This window comes from Vanrija albida, assembly GCF_041260175.1.
Source record: "Vanrija albida strain AlHP1 chromosome Unknown contig_1, whole genome shotgun sequence".
Taxonomy (NCBI): domain Eukaryota; kingdom Fungi; phylum Basidiomycota; class Tremellomycetes; order Trichosporonales; family Trichosporonaceae; genus Vanrija; species Vanrija albida.
Window position 1 is genome coordinate 1,987,478 of NW_027191420.1, and position 19,573 is coordinate 2,007,050.

Consider the following 19,573-nt stretch of genomic DNA (forward strand, 5'->3'; position numbering starts at 1 on the left):
TCGGTCGGTGAGATTTCGTAGAGATGAGATCAGATGTCGGAGGGCAAGTCTTGAGCGGCGACGGAGACGGACGTGATGGTGACGAGAGTGCCGTTGCTCTCAGAGACGACTCGAGTGTGTGTGTCGAGACGAGACGTGTGTGTGTGTTGTACGTCGATGCGTCGTGTGTGGCAAAGGATAACGCCGTTTCCTTTGGCCTTGCTTGGCCAGGTCCAAGGGGGAACACAGGGGGGGGGTGGCACAGGGGGGGAGGGAGCGAGCAAGAGGCAGAGGGACGAGGAACGAGGCGACAGCGAGGGAGGGAGGGAGGGAGGAGGGGGGTGGAGGAGTCAACACCAAAGCAAGCAGCACCAGTCACCATACGCCGCGCCTTCCCTCTGCCGCCTTCCCTCCCTTCCCTCCCTCTTCCCCTTGTTCCCTACGCGTCAAAGCCATGGTATGAAACGTAATGGGCCAACGTGGGGGGAATGGATAACGTGCAACTCGCAGTGGCGCGGCCCAGGCCTGCCGCCTTCACGCTTTCCCCCTTCCGCCCGGCGCGTTGCCCTTTTGCCAGTCTTTTCTCTTTTTTTGTTCAGGGACGCGCCAGGGGAGCATTCGAGGGTTGTCGCGTCAGGCTAGTCAGTGGCGCCAGAGCGCGTACCACAATGGCGGCGGCATCTAGGAATACCGGGGGCGAGGTCGACGCTCCAGGCTCGGCTCGTTGCTTGCTACAGGCAGGTAGACCACTACCACGACGCCCCCCCGTGCCCACCGACGCCGCCGTCGCCGCCTCGTCCCCTCGGCAGGCGACACGCCGAGACGCCCACGACGCCATTTACGCCAGTGTCCGACGCCAGAAACGCGCTATCGACCCTCGGTATCCTCTCTAGCCTGACTGACCTGACTCGGAGTAGGCCGTATCCAAGTGACGAGTGACGAGCACGCACGCACGCACAGCGCACAGCGGTGCAGTCAGTCGTCATACGCGACATATCACGACTATTGTGAGCCTACGACTACCGAGTAGAGATACCTCTGGCACGCTGAAACCAAACCCCGGGCGGCCATACATGCACTGCTTGCACCTCGCTGCGTGCGGTATTCGTCTGCGACGATCTCCCTCTTCCAGCGTGCCTGTCGCCCTCAGGGAGGCAGCAGACACCCCCCGACATGGCCCATTGTACAGGCCGCAAGAGTACACTGGTAACCACCGTCACCCTTGTCTCCGACGTGGGCTGGATCATGCTAGCGGCAGCGCACCCCAACCGACAGACACGGAATGGGCTCGCCCAGTGTTTGTCTACCAGAATCCAGAGTTTGGGAACTGCAGGGGGCAGGGGCAGCCTCAGGCCCTTCCCCTACCGTTACACGGCGACCACTGACCCACTGCCTGCTGCTGTTGGAGCCGAGCTTGGGCTCGCGCCGTTGCCATGGCAGCGCGAGGCATAAACAAACATTGGGACTGGGACACGGCGACGATGACGTCTAATCTGGTTCCCATTGCTAGGACGTGTCATCCGGCAGCAACGTCTTGACGACCGACCGCGTTGCCTTGTTTGGATCTGCCGGAAGCTGATGAGACGCGTCGTGTACAAATAAGTTGGCTGTACCTACCTGCCCTTGTTGGTGTGAGCGCGCGCCCATCGCGCATGCCTGCCCCGGTAACCAGCGCGACGGCGGCGGTGTTCACGGGCATTGTTTGTTGTTTGCGTCGACTCGGGCATGGGCAGACGAAGGAAACGAACGAAACAGCGAGCCAGCCACAGCCATCGCTAGCCAGCTCGCAACCCTGCACCAGCGTCACTCGAGCAATTGAGCAGGCCAAGAGGCGCTGCAGCACCAGATGCCATGTCACGTTGCCGTCGGGTTAGGGGAGCGAAGGCCGTGTGGCGTCGGGCATGTCAGGAGACGCGCCGCGTAGTTGGTCGTCGTCATGGGTCATGTTGTCGTAGGTGCATGAGTTGGTGCAGGCGGCGCTGCCTGCCTGCCTGCTTGCCTGCTTGGCGGTCGACGCGGCCCGGCGGAGGCTGCATGGTGATCGATGCAATGTGCCAAAGTGATATCAAACGCATGACAGTCACGGCCAGAGGCTGGACGGGGTTGGTATGGGCGTGGGCGTGGTCGACGACGACGACTACGACGACGGCCATGGCCGATTCAAAGTGGCCAAACCCGACTTTGAATTCAAAAGCTGCGAGTCCAAATCGAGTCGCCAGTCCATTTGGCGCGGAAGCAAACCACAAAGCAATGTCCGGCACCGCCGCGGCCATTCCGCTCGTCGCCGGCCCGTTCATGTCCGGCTCGCGAGTGACCGACCCCTCCCGCCAAGTTGCATCATATCGCCTCTCTCTCCACCGCACACCACACAATGTCGACAGCAGCAGAGCAGACCGACCTCCTCCCGGGCCAGAACCTGGCGCACCTGCTCCCGCCGTCGTGGAAGCAGGTCATCCCGACCTGGTTTGCGGAAGACACGCCGAGCTACGACTGGGCCGGCTTCGTCGTCGGCGAGGACGAGCAGGAGGCCATCCTGTGGGGCAAGAGCGGGGTGGGTGGGTGTGGAAGCGGAGCTGATACCAGGGTGTCGTCGCTGGCGTGCCGTTCTTCGACGAGATCTTCAAGTATGTCAACTGCACGTAAGTCGAATGGGGCCGTGCGCCGGCGCTCCGCTGACGGCGTAGCGTCGAGTGGCTCGTCCCCGAGGGCACCGTGATCCCCGACGGCGCCAAGACCAAGGTCGCCATCGTGCGCGGCAAGGCGCGCGACCTGCTGCTGGGCGAGCGCGTCGGGCTCAACCTGCTCGCGCGGTGCTCTGGCATTGCGAGCGTCTCGCGCCGCTTCCGCGACCTCGCGCGCCAGGAGGGCTGGGGCGGCGTTATCGCCGGCACGCGCAAGACGACGCCCGGGTTCCGCATCGTCGAAAAGTACGGCATGATCGTCGGCGGCATCGACCCGCACCGGCACGACCTGAGCAGCATGGTCATGCTCAAGGACAACCACATCTGGGCGCATGGTGGGTGCGTCGGCCGGCAGAGCTGACAGGCAGGGTCCATCACCAACGCCGTCAAGGCCGTGCGCCGCGTCGCCGGCTTCTCGCTCCTCGTCAACGTCGAGTGCCAGGACTATGCCGAGGCGGACGAGGCGATCGCGGCCGGCGCCAACATCGTCATGCTCGACAACTTGGTCGGCGCGGACCTGCACGGCGCGGCGAAGAAGCTCAAGGACAAGTGGCGCGGCAAGAGCGAGTTCCTCATCGAGACGAGCGGCGGCATCGTCGAGGGCAGCCTCACCAGCCGCGTGGGCCCGGGTGAGTTGGTCGCGATGGCAGCAGCTGACCCGACACAGACATCGACATCCTGTCCACCTCGGCCGTGCACCAGGGCACGCCGCACGTTGACTTTTCGCTCAAGATCCAGCCACGAAAGTAGGGCGCGGGCAAAAGACATATGGTATGGATGGTATGCAGGGGTTGTGGCCGGCGGGCGCTGGCGGTGGTGCTGGCGCGGCTGCGAGTCGCAGGCAGACGGTTGGCTCGACCTGGGCAGTCGGGGCAGCTCGCTGCGTCTCAGCGCGACTCACTCACTCACCCACTCACCTCACCTCATTTCCCCGACACGGGCGTCATCGGCTCGCACGGCTTGGGCGGGGGATGTGGCGTGTCGCCTGGGCGCATCGCGTCGCTGCTGCGTCGTGGGTGCGTGTTGTGCGTGGCGCGTGGTGCGTGTCGCGGCGTGCTCGAGAGCGCGGTGCGTTGCTCGCGATCGAGTAGGCAGGTGGCGAGTAACAACATGGGGTTGGCTTGGCTTGAAGCTCGTTCGGGGGCGAGGGTTGGGACGGGTGGGGCGCCCGCGACGATCGTCAGCCCGGCTTCCTACGCCAGCCGCGACGGCCGACGACGGCTCGACCGACTGTGGCTTCGGGCAAGGTCAGTAGCGGCTGGCCTTCGGCGCTCGGCGTGCGCCGCTTGCTCGGCCCATGCGGCTGTACCGCAGCCAGCACCTCGTCAGTATCAGTTCGCCGCCACTCCGACCCTCAGCGCTCGCTGCGCTCGCGACATCGTTTGTATGTTATACATTGCTTTCTCAGCGTCATTGGCCTACGATCGCCGCTTCTCTCGCCATCTGCTACAATACACATGATCTTTTTTCTACTTTGCGAGCTCTGTTTTGGTGTTCATCCGGTCGTGTCGTGGTGTAATGTGACCGGCGGCGTCTCGCGAGGTCTGGGGCTGCGTGTGGGTGCAGAGAGCGGGGAGTGAAGTGTGCGCAAAGGCCACTGGGGCCGGGTCGAGCATGTGGAGCCCGAATCCAGCCGGGTTGAAGAGGGTATGCAATGCGGGGGAATCGGTTGTTAATGGTTGAGGTGATGTAAAGTGCTAAGTCCGGAAGGAGTGGTGGGTGGGGGTGGGTGGCAACTCAAGAAAGACGACGGTTACGACCGCTGCGCCTGCGCCTGCGGCGTCGGCGGCGTCGTGCCCGCCAACCGCGCAGCAGCGTGCGCGGGTAACTTGAGCTGCAGCTGCGCAGGCGTCAAGCCAGGGCTGCCGAACGGAGCCTGCGCCTGCGCCGCCGCCCCATTGGCAGCAGCGTTGGACTGCCCCGCAGCCACCTGCGACACAGCAGCTTGTTGAGCCTGCTGGGCCTGCTGGGCGGCAGCGAGCTTGGCCATGCTGATGAGCCGGGCACGGTTGCGAGCGTCGAGGAAGCCCTGGACGTTCGTGCCAAAGCCGTTCTGCTGGGCGAGCTGGGCTAGCTCCCGGCGCTGCTCGGCAGTCGAAGCCTCAAAGCTGACGTCGGTGGCCGCTTGCTGGTTCTGCGCCTGCTGGGCGAGAACGTGCGCGCGGGCCGCCGCCATTCTTTGCTGCTGGATCTGCGGGTCGATGGCGCCGACAGGGGTCGGAGCACCGGGCGTGCCGGGTACGTAGGGCTTGCCGTTCTGCATGACCATGCCGCCGTTGACAATCTGGGGAGACTGCTGTCCGCCGTTGGCGGCAAGGGCGGCGAGTTGCGCCGCCTGCTGCTGTTGCTGGGCTTGCTGCTGCTGGGCCTGCTGCTGCTGAGCCTGCTGCTGGAGAGCAGCCTGCTGGGCAGCGGCCTGTTGCGGCGAAGCCGATGCGCGGGCAACATCCTGCGCAGACGGTCTCTTGACGGCGACGGGTCTGCCATTTTGAGGAACGCCGTTCGGCGGCAGCATCTGAGGCGTGCCGTTCGGCGTGGCAACACCATTCGGCGTAGTCTGAGACTGAGCTTGCCCCTGAGCTTGGGCTTGGGCCTGAGCCTGGGCCTGAGCGTAGGCGGCCTGCTGCTGCTGCTGAAGTCGAGCCTGCTCCATCGCTTGCTGCTGCTGTTGAGCAAGGAGCTGGAAGCGCTGGAGCTGCTCCATCTGCTGCTGCTGGATCATCTGCTGCTGGTATGCGACAATCTGCGGGTTTGTCGGGGCGGGCTTGATAAACTTTGGCGGCGGTGGCAAATCCTGCGGAGCCTCGAGGTCCATTTGAGCCTGGGCTAGCAACGAAACGTCCGGGCGGAGCTTGGCCAGGTCGTCCTCCTGCAAGAGGGTGACTCGGTGGCGAACGTATTGGTCCTTGTAGTCGTCCAAGACCACTCGGTCCTCGTCACCAGAGAAACCCATGCCCACGCCAGTGCCACCACCACGAGCAGCGTCATATCGCACAATCTCGTTGAGCTTCTGGCGTTTCTGGCTGTTGGCATCGGCGAGCTCGTCGTCACTGCCGTCGAGGACGTCGTCGATGGACCTCAGGCGGCGGTACGAGCGCTGGTGCGAGCTAAAGGTGTCGGGGAAGAACCAATCCTTGAGCTTGTCCGACGACGTCGGCATGGCGCCGCGTCGCGAAGCAAAGGTTGGGAGGCGACGGTCGAGATGAACACGCCCAGCCCGGCCACGGCGCAGGCGGAAGGCCATGGGGCTGACCAGTCGGTCCTGGTCGTCCGAGTCCGAGTCATCCGTGTCGGGGCTAGATCTATAGTGCGGGTCAAGAACGGTGATGGGGCGGAAGGCGTGCGAGGCATGCGAGTTGGGCAAGGGCTGGTACGACGAGTCGGTGTAGTCGTCCCACGAGGCGTCGGCAGCCTTGCGGCGGCCGAGCTCCTCGTCGAGCTTGGCGTGCAACGCCTGCAATCGCTCGCGGATAGCGTCGGGGGCCATCGACTTGCCGGGCTGCGAAGAGCGCTCGTAGGCACGCTGCGCTTCCAGGGCACGATCCCGTCGCTCGCGATCGTCCTTCTCCCGGTCGACCTGCTTGCGGTTGCGGGGGATGTTGGTGTTGGAGGTCGATAGAGGGTGGGCAAAGCCAGCGGCCGACTGCTGGACGGCAGCAGCGGCAGCAGCAGCAGCTGCGGCACCTGTCTGGCGACCGGTGATAATCTCCTCCTCGTCTCGCGAGACGCCGAGCGAAGGCCAGCGGCGTTTGGTTTCGAAGAGCTTCCACTTGGCCTCCCAGACATCCTTCTCGGCCTTGTAGAGCGTCTTCTTCTCCGTTTCGCGAGTGAGGACGAGTTTCGAAAGCTCGTGAGCTCGGCGAAGCTCGTACTGGAGCTTCTGCATCTGCTCGACCGAGAAGTTGTCGGTACGGCGAGTCTTGCGTGCGGCGCGGACGTCACGACGACGGAAACAGACATACGGGTCACCGTCGTTGGTTTCGTCATAGTTGAGCTGCGGCATGATCGACTTGCCTTCCCGGGCCTCTCTCCGAGTCTTCCAGTGAGGGAAGACGGACCGAGCCATGCGGGCGAGGACCCGGCACTCGGGAATGCCCTTGGGCACCTCGAAGCTGGGGTAGAAGGAAGCGGCGAGCGGCGACGAGAACAGGGGCTCGACGTGGCTGAACGTGGGCATGAGGGACAGGTTGGTGTGCAGCATGGGGACAGTGTCCTCGACGTGCTTCTCGAGGACGCCCATGATGTACTCGAACGTGTCCTCGGTGATGAAGAGGGCAGCCGGGGGCTCGCCCTTCTCCTTCTCCTTGCCCTTGGTGCGGCTACGCTCTCCACGGCCCTGGGCGGGGCTTGTGGGGGTCGCAGACGTGCCGTTAGCCGTGCCGTTCTCGCCGCTGCCACCTTCCGCCTTGGCGTTGAACGAAGTGAGCCAGGTCACGTCGTCGTCGTCCATGAGGTAGTTGAGACCGCCCAGGCCGCCAGAGCTCTCCTCTACAGTGTCGCTGAAGCGAATGTAGTTGACAGGCTCGTGGAACTTGTGGGACTGGTACAGCTTGGCATAGTTGATGTTGTCGATCAGGCCAGTGGCATCGGGGGTGGGGATGTGGTAGTTGAGGGTCGCGGTGGTCGACGTGCCAGTGCCGTTGGCCGTAGCAGTCGAAGCTGCTGCGGGTGCCGACTCTGGCTTTGTCGAAGCCGCACGCGACGTGTTGGGGCTGGACGGCTTGGTCGCATCGCGCGAGTGGAGTAACGAGGCCGAAGAGAGAGCTGCTTGGAGATGGTGTTCCTGTAGGTGTGGTTAGTTGTAATTCGCCACATTGGAGTGTGGGGTGGAAACTGCCGCAAAGGGAAGGTGAAAAGAAGGAGTGGTGCTGGGTGGGCGGGTTTGCCGCCCAGCGTAGAGCGAGGTGCATTGCACTGGCCGCAAAGAGGTCGTGTGCTGGCTGGGCGGCAATGGCATGCCCAGAAGCCACATTCGAGTGTATGTGTGTGCGTGCGCGTGCGTGTCTGTGTGCCGCGTCGGCGGCGGCGGCGCGCGCCAATGTGTGTGTCGATGTGTCGTCGGCGGTGGGTCGTGGGTGGTGGATGGTGCATGCGGTAGGGTCGGCTGACACGTCGGCCCTTGCAGTTTTCGTCGGGGCTGTGCGGATTCCCACGCCGCCGCCGACTTTCGAGGCCGTTTTGATGGCGAACGGCCTATGTATACCACCCTCGCATGCATAGGAAAAGTTGTAGAGGGGACGCTACTCACCAAGAGCTCGCCGGTCTCGACACCTTTGGCGCCGACATGTTGATGCTTTGTGGCCTCTCCAGACGCTGAGTCATTGTTCCAAACAATGGTTTCGGCAGCGCTTAGGTCGACCTTGTCCGATCCCCTGTAGACGAGGAGTTTTGTCTTGTTGGTGACACGCCCCGCTCGCCGCGACGTGGTCACCATCCTTGCAGTCGTCATGCACGGGGGCGACGGAGTGTCGGGGGGGTGGTGAGGCCGCAATCAAGCGGTCTCGGTGCTGTCGTTTGGAGCGGGCTCGACGACGATTACCGCGGGCCCGTCCGATAGCTTTGGGTGTGGGGTGGGGGTGGGTGAGGCCTACTAGGCGGGAAATGGGGCGTGACACTGCGAAAGAAGGGTGAGGGTCGCTTGCTGGCCAGAGCCAAAGGGGGTGTGTGCGCTGGGCGACAAAGTTGGCTGGGTGGCCAATCAGAGTCAAGGGGGCGTAGGGTGGCCACGACTGCCCAGTGTGAAAAATCTGGTCAAAATGAGGCTAGGCGCGGGCGCGGCGCAAGGACGGCGGGAAGCCCATCACTCGACTCGAAATTTGATCCCGTCAAGCCACGCGACACGCAAACACCGACTTGTGGCGGAACGGAACCATTTCTACCACAGCCCACAGGGCCATCACTGACAATAGGCACACTTCGCCACCACAACCACTGACTGCAACGACAACAAAACACACACACACACACAAACACGCACTCGCCGTGACAATGCAATGCAACCCTGCGGTGGTGGTCAGTATCCTGTTCGCCCGAATGTCGCTCGGCAGGTCGCCCGCCGAACGCACAATGAAATCTATGTAAACTCGACTGTTCTGTCAGCCTGGGCTTGGGGGAACTCGGGCCGCCACCCGCCACTCACCGCCACAATGAGGCTACCACTTGGCCCGCTTCTGCCAGCCCTTGCCACGGCCGTTTGCCATGCGCTTGCCCTGCAAGTCTTCGTACTTGCGCTTGGCGTACGAGCCGATGCCGGCGTCCTCCACGAGGCTGGCCACAATCTCGCCTGCACGGTACTTGCGTTCCTTTTGGACAGTCGTGTCCTGAAGGTGGCGCGGGGCATTGACCATGGTTCCGATCTGATGATGACATTGTCAGCTTGACCCGCATGGCACGTCCAGTTCGTATCCCACTCACGGCAAACTTCTCGGGCACCTTGCCAGCGCGGTTGCCGCCCTTCATGAATCGCTTGGGGTCGAGCGAGTTGGCCAATGCAAGCGCCTGGTAGTCGCGCTTCATCTGAGGCAGGTCGTCTGCACGCGCCGAGGGAAGCGTGGCCCACATTTCCGAGGGCGTCGCCTTCTTGGGCTGCTGCAGCGAGTGTCAGCACTGCACTGCACGGTGCGACCATTGCCATGCGGCCACTCACCGCCATCTTCTCCCGCTTGCTGAGGGCACGTTCGTATCCTCTCCGGTCGAGCTCGGGCGCGCCCTCGCGCGGCTTGGAGGGGCCGGCCTCGCCAGCACGGGCGGTGCCGTCGTCGGCGAGGACGAGGTGGCGGGTGGATATTGACGGGATGGCGAGGTCGGGGATGGGGCTGAAGAATTTAGCGCTTGCACACGACCGCGGGCAGGACTCACGCCTCCTTGGACTCGTCACTCTCAAACTTGAGCTCGCCGTCCTCGTCCTCTCCCAGGGCGGTGGAGACACCGGCACTGCCCCTGCCCTTCTTCTCGGCCGCGGCGGCGAACGCGCGCGCAGCCGTCAGCTGGCGCTCGAGCTCCTCCTCGTCGCTGTCGTCGTCCGACTCGTCGTCGTCGTCCTCGCTCGAGTCATCGTCGTCCGACGAAGAGTCTGATGCAGAGTCCGACTCGGACTCTGATGAAGCAGAGTTTGATGGCCCCTCGGAGCCGGAAGCCTCTGCGTCTGCGTTTTCCCCGGGCGTTTCCCAGATCGCCGCGGGCTTCGGCGCGCTCTTCCTCACCGGCGTGCCGCTCACGCTGGGCTCGGCGGATGCCTCACGCGCGCGGTTGAAGGCGGCGTGCCTCTTCGCGCGGGGAGAGAGAAGGGCGCTGGGGCCCGCCTCGTCGTCGCTGTCGAGGATCTGGCTGGCCTCGGCGCGCGCCAGCGCGTCCGACGTCGTGTAGTGTGCTGGCGAGGGGACGGCCGCCGACGCGAGCGAGCTGCGCGGTGTCCGGCGTGGGGTGGGCATTGGGGAAGACGTGGGAAGAGGGGAGGGGGGAGGATAAGGCCGGGTCGGGCGAGGCGAGGCGAGGCGAGGCTGGGCAGTCGGAAGTTTGGGACCGTGGCGCTCGAGCGTTCTTGGCTCGGGCTGTCGGGTGGAGGGTGGAGAGATGACGAGACACGCGGTACTGGGTAACTGCTCGAGCCGGTGCTTGGAGAGGAGAGAAGGGTGATGCTCTGTGCACCTACCGCTGGACGCACGAGTTGACAAAAGCCGAGAGACTGGCGGCGGCGGGGCGGCATCAGTGTACCTCGAAATCCATCCCAGACGCAAGCAACCGGGCGGGCGCACGGAAAAGATGTCACGGGTCACGTGACGCGGGGACCCCGGCAGCAAACTATGTGTGGTTCCTGGCCGGCGTCCTGTCGTTCAAAAGTGCAGGCAGTCACGCAATGAGCACATCGCCATCGCACCATGCCGCACGCAGACTCGAGCCTCGTCCCGCCCGGCCTCACCACGTAAGTATGTCGCCGGGGGGCCCTCCTGACGAGCAGCAAGGCCGAGTTCTACGCACACGTTCAGGAGCAGCTGGCCGGCCTGCTCGAGGGCCACCGCTACTGGGTGAGCAACCTCGCGCAGGCCAGCGCGCTGCTGTACCACTCGTTTGCCGGCTCCGAGCTGTACGGCCTGTCTGCCGACACGACGCCAGTCGTCAACTGGGTCGGGTTCTACGTCCGCCCGTCCACCGAGCCGGTGAACGGCAGGCCCGCGCCCCTCGTCCTCGGCCCGTATGTCGGCCGGCCCGCCTGCATCACCGTCTCGCCCGTCGCTGGGCGCGGCGTGTGCGCCGACGCGTTCGTGACCGACGCGCCGGTCGTCGTTGCCGACGTTGACGCGTACCCCGGTCATATTGGTGAGCTTACAGGAAGATGGCCTAGCTGACTCGGCAGCGTGCGACGGCGACACCAAGTCCGAGATCGTCCTCCCCCTCCGGCTTAGCAATCCTGCCGGCACGTCGGCTACCGTCGGCGTCCTCGACCTCGACTCGATCGTCCTCAGCACGTTCGACGACGAGGACCGCAAGGGTCTCGAGGAGATTGTCCGCATCCTGGCAAAGGCGAGCGACTGGACCCCTTGAGGCGTCCGTAGACTGCATAGATGCCTCACCATGCACGCTTTGCACGCTTGATACATAACACCGGACCGTATAAACACACAACTACAGGCCCACACGCTGCCTCTCCAGCACACTCTTCTGCGACGCGTCGCGCGACACACGCCAGTAGTACTCCAGCACATCATGCGCGGCAAGGCGCTGCAGGAATCCCTCGTCGTGGGTGATGACAATGAGCTGGAAGTTGTTCTGGCGCCGCCTCTCGCGAATGATCCTGCAGGGTCAGAACAGTCCGATGTGCACGACTCACTCGGCGAGAGCCTCTGCCAACGCGTTGATGTTCTCCTGATCCAGGTTGGTTGTCGGCCTGAGTTCGTCAGCGACAGCCGTAGTATCGTTACTCACTCATCGAGCGCGAGGACGCCACAGCCCTGCCCAAAGCTCTCGGCAAGGGCCAGACGGATGATGATCGACGCCAGCACCTTCTGACCAGCCGAGCAACGTCCACGCATGTCAAGCTCCACGTCGTTCTTGACCATCACAACACGATAGTTGTAGCTCTTCCGTGTTGACGTACTGCCCTCGTCGTGATCCGAGACAATCCGGATACCATCGATATCTGCGTTGTCAGCACCAAGAGTGGTGTTGTCACCCCACCTGTGCCCTGGTATGTCTTGTTCCACAGGTGGCCGATGGTGTCGTTGATTTCGTCCATCTTGATCGAGTGGTACTTGAGGATAGCACTGTGCGTCAGGTCGCGAGCCTAGGGGTCTTCAACCTACTTGTCCAAAGCCTTGCCATACTTCTCCAGGTCGTTATTCGCAACCTCGCCAGTCTTCCTAGTCAGGTACGTTACGACGCCACAACCCACCTTGGTCTTGATGAGCTGCTCCTTGAAGAGCTTGTCAATGTTATTGTAGTCCGCTGCCAAGGTCATCTCTGTCGACTTGCGCTGCTCCTTGAGCTGCAAGAGAACACCGCTGGCCAGTTGCCACTGCCGGTGTCAGATATACCTCACGAACAAGAAGCCACTGACCTGATTCTGCACCGACGTCTGCTGATCCAGAGAGCTCTGATACGTCTTGTTGAACTCCTTCCGGCGCTCTGCTGACTCTTTAACAGGGAGGTCTGCGAGCTCCTTGACGATTGCGTCGATGTGCTGGCTCTCCGCACGGAAGTCAATGTTGGCCTTGATGTTCCTTCGTGTAGCGTTGGCACTCGAAATGTCATCAGTGAGCTTGGAGATGACCTTTTCAATGCGACCTTGAGCCTCCCGAGTCGCAGTAATCTCGCCGCGGAGCTGCTCCATGTGGGCCTCGTTCTCTCGAATCTTCCGATCGTTACCCTCGGCGACGTAGCGTTTGCACAGGCGATCGGTGTTCTCCAGATCATTGAAGCTCCCCTGGTACTCGTTGACCTGCATGATCGCGTCGTTCTCCGCATTCTGGCGTTCCGCGCGGTATCGGTCCTGGGCACTCTTCTTCTCCTTCCAAGGCGCAACAGCCGCAGCGGCCTTGGCATCGAGTTCCTGAATCGTTAGCTTGTGGGCTGGCATGGTCCTCACCTTGAGCTCCTTCTGAAGCGTGACAAGCGACTCTTGCTGCTGGCGCAGTGCAATCTCGTCTAGCTTGTGGCGCTCCTGCTTTGAGCGGAGCTCACTCAGCTTGACAGTCTTGCGACTGTAGTCGTCGCCGAGCCCGCGAAGCGTATTGGCCTTGAGCTCCTTGTCAGACAGCAGGTTCTGCTGCTCGCGTTGAAGGTTCTTGCTGCGCAAGTGTCAGCAACTGAACGCTCAACCTTAGTGTGCGTACATCTCAGCTGCCATGTTGTCGATGTCTTGCTGCACCTCATCTACCGTCTTGAGAGATCCAGATGCCTCGAGGTCTCGCTCCAGACGCTGAATGTCTGACTTGAGATCCTTGATGTCCCCGGCAGCTCGAGCGATAATGGCCGCCGCGCTCTTCAAGGTGACGAGATCACGCGCCGCCTGCTTAACCTTCTGGACCACAAGCTTTGACTGGCATGTCAGTCTTGCACAATCTCTTTTGCACCCACCTCCTCGACCTCCTCTTGGACCTTGGACAGGTTGGCAGTCTCATCTGCAATCTGCTTCTGCAAGCCAGGGATCTCAACCTGCTTGAGCTTTGTGACAGTGGCGACTGAGGGCTGGACACTGCGAAGCTTGTCCAGCTGGCCCTGCCATAAGTCGAGCTCCTCTTTGACATCGTTTTGATCCGCCGACGAGCAGCGGTCAATACGTGCTTTGATCTGGAAGTTAGAAGTGTTCCCATTTCATCAAGACCCACGTAAAGCTCGAAGCTCGGAGTCTCATTGGCATGAATCGCACGGTCGCAACCAAGACACTTTTTCTTTGTCTGGCCCAGTTCCAGAATCTTGCGGTAGAACTTGACCGTATTCGCAGTGTCTGCCAGCTCACTGCAGTGTTAGCGATGAGGCTCCGACTGATAAAACTCACTCTTTGCGGAGATTGACCTCCGTCTGCGCCTCTGCAATGGCCTCATCAACCGAGGTGGTCTCAAACTCCTGCATTGCCTCGGAAATCTTGCCCTCGAGACCTGTGGTGTTAGCCAGGCTTTGACAGTGAACCCACGAGCGAGCTCATCGTTCTTGCTCTTGAGGCTCTGCTTCAGATACCCAGTGCTGGTCTGGATTTGAGACAGGCTGCGGCTGCTAGCGGCAGCAGCAGCTTCTGCGTCCACTAACTCGCGATCCTTGCGACTGATCATTAGTTGTCCTTCCATGAAATGGCGAGTGCACTCACCTGAGGGCCGCTGCGATGCTGTCCTCCATAGTCTCAGGGTTGATGTCGGAACCCACAAGCTCACTGAACTTGGCAGAGTGGCTCTGGGTCCTGGGCCTGTCAGCGTGGCTTGTCGCCGCAAACCTTACGAGGCTTCCACTTGGTTAGACTTGGACTGCAGTTCATTCCGCTTGATTGACAACTGAGCGCGGGTGTCTGCTTGGCGGTTGAGCGCCGAGAGCTCCGAGTTTGCCTTGTCGCGATCGGCCTCTTTCTGGCGGATAGCGCTCGCCTTTTCGCGCATTTGCTCGTCATACCGGGCATTCCTAATCTCTTCGGCCAGGCGGTTCTTGCGGTCCTCAGTGGCGGAGATGTCATTCTCCAACACGCTGATGTCAGCGTCCACTGAGCTGATCGAGTCGAAAGTCGCGTCCATCTGACGGATCCGGGCATTCAAGGCGTGCTAAACATTAGGAATTGGTCGCCTGAGGCAGCTCACGATCTGGTCCTCCTTGCTTGCCTTGGTGGCAACAGCCGAACTTTTGGCGTTGGCCAAGGCATCGAGCTCAGCCTGAAGCTCTCGATCCTTACGTGCACCTTCCGTCTAGGACATTAGCATCGCAAGCTAGGGGCAGATTGACTTGCCTGAATTCGCTTGAGGTCACTCTCTGCCTTGCGAATGAGGTCCTGGAACCTTTCGACAAACTCCGCAACCTTGGTGTCCTCGAGCGGGCTGTAGTCGAAGCCAGGGATGTTGTGCGCCTTTGCGACCTCATGGACGGCCTTCTCGCGGTCGCGGAGGTGCTGTTCGTGGCTCTGGGTCGATCAGACATGTTTCAGTGTTTGTACCCACCTTGCGGTTTCCAAGCAAGCCTCCTTGAATGCCGACAAGCTGGCGCTCCTGCCTCTCGAGCTCCTCGCGAGCCTGTTCCTCCTTGTTCTTGAGCTCAACCTGCTTCTCCTTGTTCCCCTGAATAGTGTTCAGGTGAGCATCAAAGTTGCTGAACATGTTTTGGAGCTCATCGGTAGGTTCTTGACAAGTGAGCTCGAAGTTCTCCCCCCGCGAATATTCCAACTTACCTTTCAGAATGGACATTTCCTCCTTGATGCGGTCACGGTTCCGCTCAAACATTTCCTTGCGCTTTGTGAGACTTTCATGGCGCTCGTAGACCTGCTGGAAACCGGTGGCAGTTTGGAAGATGGCGTCGGTGTGCTCCTTGAGCCGCTCAAACTCTTCCTTCAGGTTCTCGACCTCGGTTTCCTTTGCGTTCTCTCTGTTGACCAGCGCGGCCAGATCCTTTTTCATCTAATGATTGCTGTCAGATAGATCAATTTGAGGCGACACACCTTTTGTGCTTTGTCCTTGTCCGCCTTCAAGAACTTGAGGCGTTCCTTGTCCACCTTGAGCTCTGCAACGCGCTCCTTCCGCAGAGTCTTGATGTTGTCGAGGGCCTTGGTGTACCTGAGGTTAGTGAGGGGTGCTGCTGCCATACACCTCACCTGGTTGCCTCAAAGATGTCGTCAAACTTCTTCTTAAGGGCCGCTGGCTCGGACAAGGGCCAGTTCGAGTCCTCCTGGTGACAGAAGATGACGTTCTCGAGAATGGCCTTGGAGACGCCAAGCAAAAGTGGGACCTCCTCGTCCATCTCAGAGCACTTGGTGGAGATGGTGTTCCTCTGGTATTCGGGTTAGGGCTTGTCTGGGGGAGGGCCGGCGCGCGCGCTCACCTTGCCATCTCCTCCTCCTTCAGGCTCGGTCTTGGCCAGCAAGCCCTCCAAAGTCTTCATCGTAAGGCCCCCCGCCTTCTTCACCGTAACCTGGAGACTTCGCGTGACGGTCATGCGCTCGCGGTTGACGTTCCAGAAACGCAGGCGCACTTGGGCCTTGACCTCCTTCTCGTTGGCCATCTGGCAGCGTCAGGTGGAGGCCTCGTCATCTGAACCCACCTTGGGGTCATGCACGAAGGCGCCGCCTTTGGTGTTTGGCGGCATGTCGCCCGTGGTCGCATACTTCAAGCACTCGATAATGGTCTAGAGGGGCGTCAGTACCGATCGCCCAAGGGCCAGTCAGCCCACCACTGACCGTCTTGCCACTGCCGTTGTGACCGACAATGACCGTGAGGGGGGCGTAGAACTCGATGACTTGGACGTGCTTGTCGTCGAAGGATCGGATACCACGAATGGCCAGCTTGTTTAGCGATGCCCTGCGGGTGATGTCAGTTCCAGGAGGTTGAGGGGTGAGGCGGCTGAGGTGGGAGGGAAGGTCACTCACATGTCGGGCGACTGGGTTGGTGGGGTGGTTGTGCCTGTCCAAGCTAGAGAAGCTTCTGCTGCACGAGTAGCTGGCTCAACAGTTGACCTCGACGTTTCCACTGGGCCTCGTGAGTCGAATGAAACTGTGTGAGAGAGGGTTGAATGTCGAAACGCGGGCAGAGATGTCGATCGGCCGCGCCTACTTGCAGTGACTTCATCGGGTCTCTGTTCGGCGCGTCGGGCGACTTCAAGTCGGTCCACTCAACCACCCAGTGCCTTGGCACGCGTCTGTATTAGCGGAAGCAAATCTCACCCTTGCTGATTATCAGTGACTTGTTGACTGGCCAAGCCAGCTCCAAGCCTCTTGGTCATCGCCCATCGCCGCCGCCGTCGTTGTTGTCAACATTTCTCCATCACTCATTGCATAGATTTAGACCATTGTGAACACCATGTCCTGGGTGAGTGTATTGAGCAACGACCCGATGACGCCGACCTGACACCACTGCCTAGCTCCTACCCTCCCTCCCCTCCATCCCCGGCTGGTCCAGGCCCGAGCCGCCAGCACCCTCAGAAGATGACAGCGACAAGAAGGTCAACGGAGAAGAGGAAGACGACGAGGACCTCGACGTTCCTCCCCAGTTCCCCCTCCCCAACTCTGCGCAGCGATCGCAGGCCCCAGCACCAGCGTTTGCCCTCGCGCCACCGTCGCCGCCAAAACAGCGATCGGCGTCTCCACCCTCCGACCTCAACATTGCCATTATCAACGACCCAATTCCACTGGGTAATATGCCCCTGCCGCACAGCACGACGACCCGGCCCGATTTTGGGATCAAGGCCGGTGGCGGCCTGGACGTGGGAGGTGCGCTCAAGCCTCCACCGCCCAAGAAGGTCAAGGGACGGGGCAAGGTCGCGCTCGCGCCGGGCCACTCTGCGCTCGACTGGGCGCGCTTGCAGCGCAGTGGAGCCGACCTGCGAGGGATCGAGGGGACGGGGTACCTGCGCGTCACCATGGAGGAGCTCAAGAAGGTGTGTGTGGAGTGGAGGCGAGGCCCGAGCGTTTGTTGACATGTTGTTTTGCAGCACAAGTCGCGCGACGACGCATGGTCGGCGTTCAACGGGCGTGTGTACAACATTACACCGTACTTGAACTTCCACCCCGGTGGCGTGGACGAGCTCATGCGCGTGGCGGGGCGCGACGGCACAAAGTTGTTCAGTGAGTTGGTTACCGACACCCAACACTAACTCACCACAGTGCTCACACACTCGTGGGTGAACATGGAGCACCTGATGGCCGAATGCATGATCGGGATGCTGGTTCGAGGCTGAGTGCTGCGGACGGCTGGCGCCCGAAGTGTCGCCGAGGCACGTAGAACGCCGCGCTTGAACGCCGCGGCTCGGCGACGCTGCACGGGTGCCGGGCGTAAGAGCGGACTTTGGAGACGCCGTAGTCATAGATCTAGACGACTGTTATGACCATCTTGTACATTGTCACGGTGTGGGGGCGGGGGTTGTGCTTGGGACAACAGCACCGACGGATGCTGCCGCCCACGAAGCAGAAGAGCAGACACTTGCCGGCGGTTTACCCGCGTGCCTGAAAGTGTCCGCCCACTCAAACGTCATGCCCAACTCACTCTCAACCACAATCTCGCCCTCCACACCAGCCATGCGCTCGCCAACGGGCCTCCTCTCGCTCCCCGACGAGCTGTGCGTCCGCCTCCCACCAGCACTGACCCCAGCCTCCTCCAGATCGCCCTCGAGCTGCCCGCGACCCCAGGGGCGCTGCACGCCCTCACGCTCACCAGCCGACGACTACACGGCATCGCGCAGGCGCCGATCGTGTGGGCGCGTGTGTTCTACGCGGTCCCGGGGCACCGGCTGCGCGCCGACGTCGCCCACCGCGTTGTCGCGACCGCCACGCCGCCGGGCCGGTGGGGGCACAGCGGCTGGGTCGCGGGCGATGCTGCGCCGGCCCCGGCGTGGTCGTGGCGCGAGTGGCTGGCGCGCTTCCCCCTCGCCCTGCCTGCGCGCCTGCGCGCCCTGCTCACTGGTGAGAGTGAGGCTGCACCAGCAGCCACCGGTGTGGGCCCCGCAGCGTCAGGGCTCGACGCCAACGCCGACGCCGAGACCATCCCAGTCCACTACCCCACGCTGTACCGCTCGCGCCTGGCCATCGGGGCCGAGATGCGCGCGCAGGGCCCGCACGCGCGCTTCGACGCCGAGCCTGACGACGAGCCGACCGAGGACGACGTGCCCGTCGCCCCGAGGCACGTGTGGCGGATGGACGCGCACGCGGGGTACGTGTACGCCGTTGTCCTGCGCTCGGGGTGGGCGATCACGGGAAGCCGGGACACGAGCTTCAAGGTGTGGTGCATGCCGCCGCTGGGCACGCACATGGAGAGCGAGTACGGCCCGGTGCTTGCGTACACTGAGGAGGCGGCGCACGAGGGCAGTGTGCTCGCGCTGGACTTTGAGCGGACGGGCGGCACGGGCTTCCTCGTCACGGGGAGCAGCGATGCCACGGCGTGCTGCTGGCGCCTGGATTTCGGTGCCGGGGCACAGGACGCGCGCGGCGACGTCGCCGGCGTGTCTGCTACCAAGGTCGCCACGCTGCGCGGGCACGCACGCCGCGTAGCCGCCGTCGCGCTGACCCCGCGCTTCGTCGTCACTGGGTGGGTTGGGCGCCGGGCGCGCTGACGCCAGCTCGCACGACAATACGATCCGCATCTACGCGCGGGACAGCGTCGCGGACGACGCGGCCCCGCTGCACGTGCTCGCGACGCACGCCGACCCGCTGAGCGCGATGTGCCTCGACCCCTCGGGGGGCGAGCGCCTCGCGACGGCCGGCATCGACGGCAAGTGGGCGATCCTCGACCTCGCCACCGGCGCCGAGGTGGCCGCGGGCACGGGCGGGCCGAAGTACACCTGCGTGCAGTGGGCCGGGGACGGGACAGTGGCCTGCGGCACGGTCGACGGCCAGGTGCTGTTGTTTGGCGAGGACGGCAGTCCCCAGCTCACAATCCCCGGCGAGCTGCGTCGCCCCGTCCGCGCCGTGCTGGTCGACACGGCGGCCCGCATCATCCTCTCGGCGGGGCACGACCAGCGCGCGCACGTCTGGGACCTCGGAGGGCGCCGCCTGCGCACGTACGACTTTCAGACGCACACCGTCTACGCTATGAGCCGTGATGGCCTCCGCTTGGCCTGGTGCGTGTGGGGCTTGGCACTGCTGACTGCTACAGCGCGGCGGGCACGTCCGTCTGGTTCATCACGTACGGCGTCGGACTGCCGTACGCTGGGTTGTTTGCGTAGTTGTGGTGTCGATCGACACGGCGCTGATCGAGAACAATCGAGCCGAGATCTATTTGTGTAATCGCCCGTGCGCCCGC

At 62.6% G+C, this 19,573-nt stretch overlaps 7 protein-coding genes across 7 annotated transcripts; 4 read left to right on the forward strand and 3 right to left on the reverse strand.

Annotated features, from left to right (window-relative positions):
* Positions 1-2,350: 2,350 nt before the first annotated feature.
* BNA6 (nicotinate-nucleotide diphosphorylase (carboxylating)) lies at positions 2,351-3,410 on the forward strand (the record flags this gene model as incomplete). Its single annotated transcript, XM_069349472.1, has 5 exons — positions 2,351-2,530; positions 2,563-2,618; positions 2,664-2,995; positions 3,029-3,289; positions 3,328-3,410. The coding sequence occupies 5 exons, from the start codon at positions 2,351-2,353 to the stop codon at positions 3,408-3,410; spliced, it is 912 nt and encodes a 303-aa protein (XP_069213016.1).
* Positions 3,411-4,413: 1,003 nt separating this feature from the next.
* On the reverse strand, positions 4,414-8,094 carry EPL1 (Enhancer of polycomb-like protein 1; the record flags this gene model as incomplete). Its single annotated transcript, XM_069349473.1, has 2 exons — positions 4,414-7,443; positions 7,909-8,094. The coding sequence occupies 2 exons, from the start codon at positions 8,092-8,094 to the stop codon at positions 4,414-4,416; spliced, it is 3,216 nt and encodes a 1,071-aa protein (XP_069213017.1).
* A 718-nt stretch (positions 8,095-8,812) lies between these two features.
* Positions 8,813-10,090, reverse strand: fcf2 (dTDP-fucopyranose mutase; the record flags this gene model as incomplete). Its single annotated transcript, XM_069349474.1, has 4 exons — positions 8,813-9,016; positions 9,075-9,248; positions 9,307-9,475; positions 9,519-10,090. The coding sequence occupies 4 exons, from the start codon at positions 10,088-10,090 to the stop codon at positions 8,813-8,815; spliced, it is 1,119 nt and encodes a 372-aa protein (XP_069213018.1).
* A 447-nt stretch (positions 10,091-10,537) lies between these two features.
* Positions 10,538-11,201, forward strand: Q8F55_000824 (uncharacterized protein; the record flags this gene model as incomplete). The annotated part of the gene is made up of 3 exons (XM_069349475.1): positions 10,538-10,581; positions 10,618-10,976; positions 11,014-11,201. 3 exons carry the CDS (start codon positions 10,538-10,540, stop codon positions 11,199-11,201), a joined length of 591 nt encoding a protein of 196 aa, XP_069213019.1.
* An 81-nt stretch (positions 11,202-11,282) lies between these two features.
* On the reverse strand, positions 11,283-16,408 carry RAD50 (DNA repair protein rad50; the record flags this gene model as incomplete). Its single annotated transcript, XM_069349476.1, has 26 exons — positions 11,283-11,451; positions 11,488-11,544; positions 11,583-11,796; positions 11,835-11,920; positions 11,960-12,012; positions 12,049-12,171; positions 12,214-12,705; positions 12,742-12,943; positions 12,989-13,194; positions 13,233-13,445; positions 13,484-13,613; positions 13,654-13,753; positions 13,789-13,916; positions 13,960-14,049; positions 14,088-14,401; positions 14,438-14,542; positions 14,584-14,754; positions 14,792-14,970; positions 15,019-15,244; positions 15,286-15,400; positions 15,439-15,614; positions 15,666-15,845; positions 15,885-15,968; positions 16,021-16,141; positions 16,210-16,220; positions 16,394-16,408. The coding sequence occupies 26 exons, from the start codon at positions 16,406-16,408 to the stop codon at positions 11,283-11,285; spliced, it is 3,960 nt and encodes a 1,319-aa protein (XP_069213020.1).
* A 231-nt stretch (positions 16,409-16,639) lies between these two features.
* On the forward strand, positions 16,640-17,516 carry Q8F55_000826 (uncharacterized protein; the record flags this gene model as incomplete). Its single annotated transcript, XM_069349477.1, has 4 exons — positions 16,640-16,648; positions 16,701-17,216; positions 17,271-17,403; positions 17,443-17,516. The coding sequence occupies 4 exons, from the start codon at positions 16,640-16,642 to the stop codon at positions 17,514-17,516; spliced, it is 732 nt and encodes a 243-aa protein (XP_069213021.1).
* A 143-nt stretch (positions 17,517-17,659) lies between these two features.
* On the forward strand, positions 17,660-19,496 carry Q8F55_000827 (uncharacterized protein; the record flags this gene model as incomplete). The annotated part of the gene is made up of 4 exons (XM_069349478.1): positions 17,660-17,685; positions 17,927-18,859; positions 18,891-19,391; positions 19,427-19,496. The coding sequence occupies 4 exons, from the start codon at positions 17,660-17,662 to the stop codon at positions 19,494-19,496; spliced, it is 1,530 nt and encodes a 509-aa protein (XP_069213022.1).
* Between the last annotated feature and the right edge of the window lie 77 nt (positions 19,497-19,573).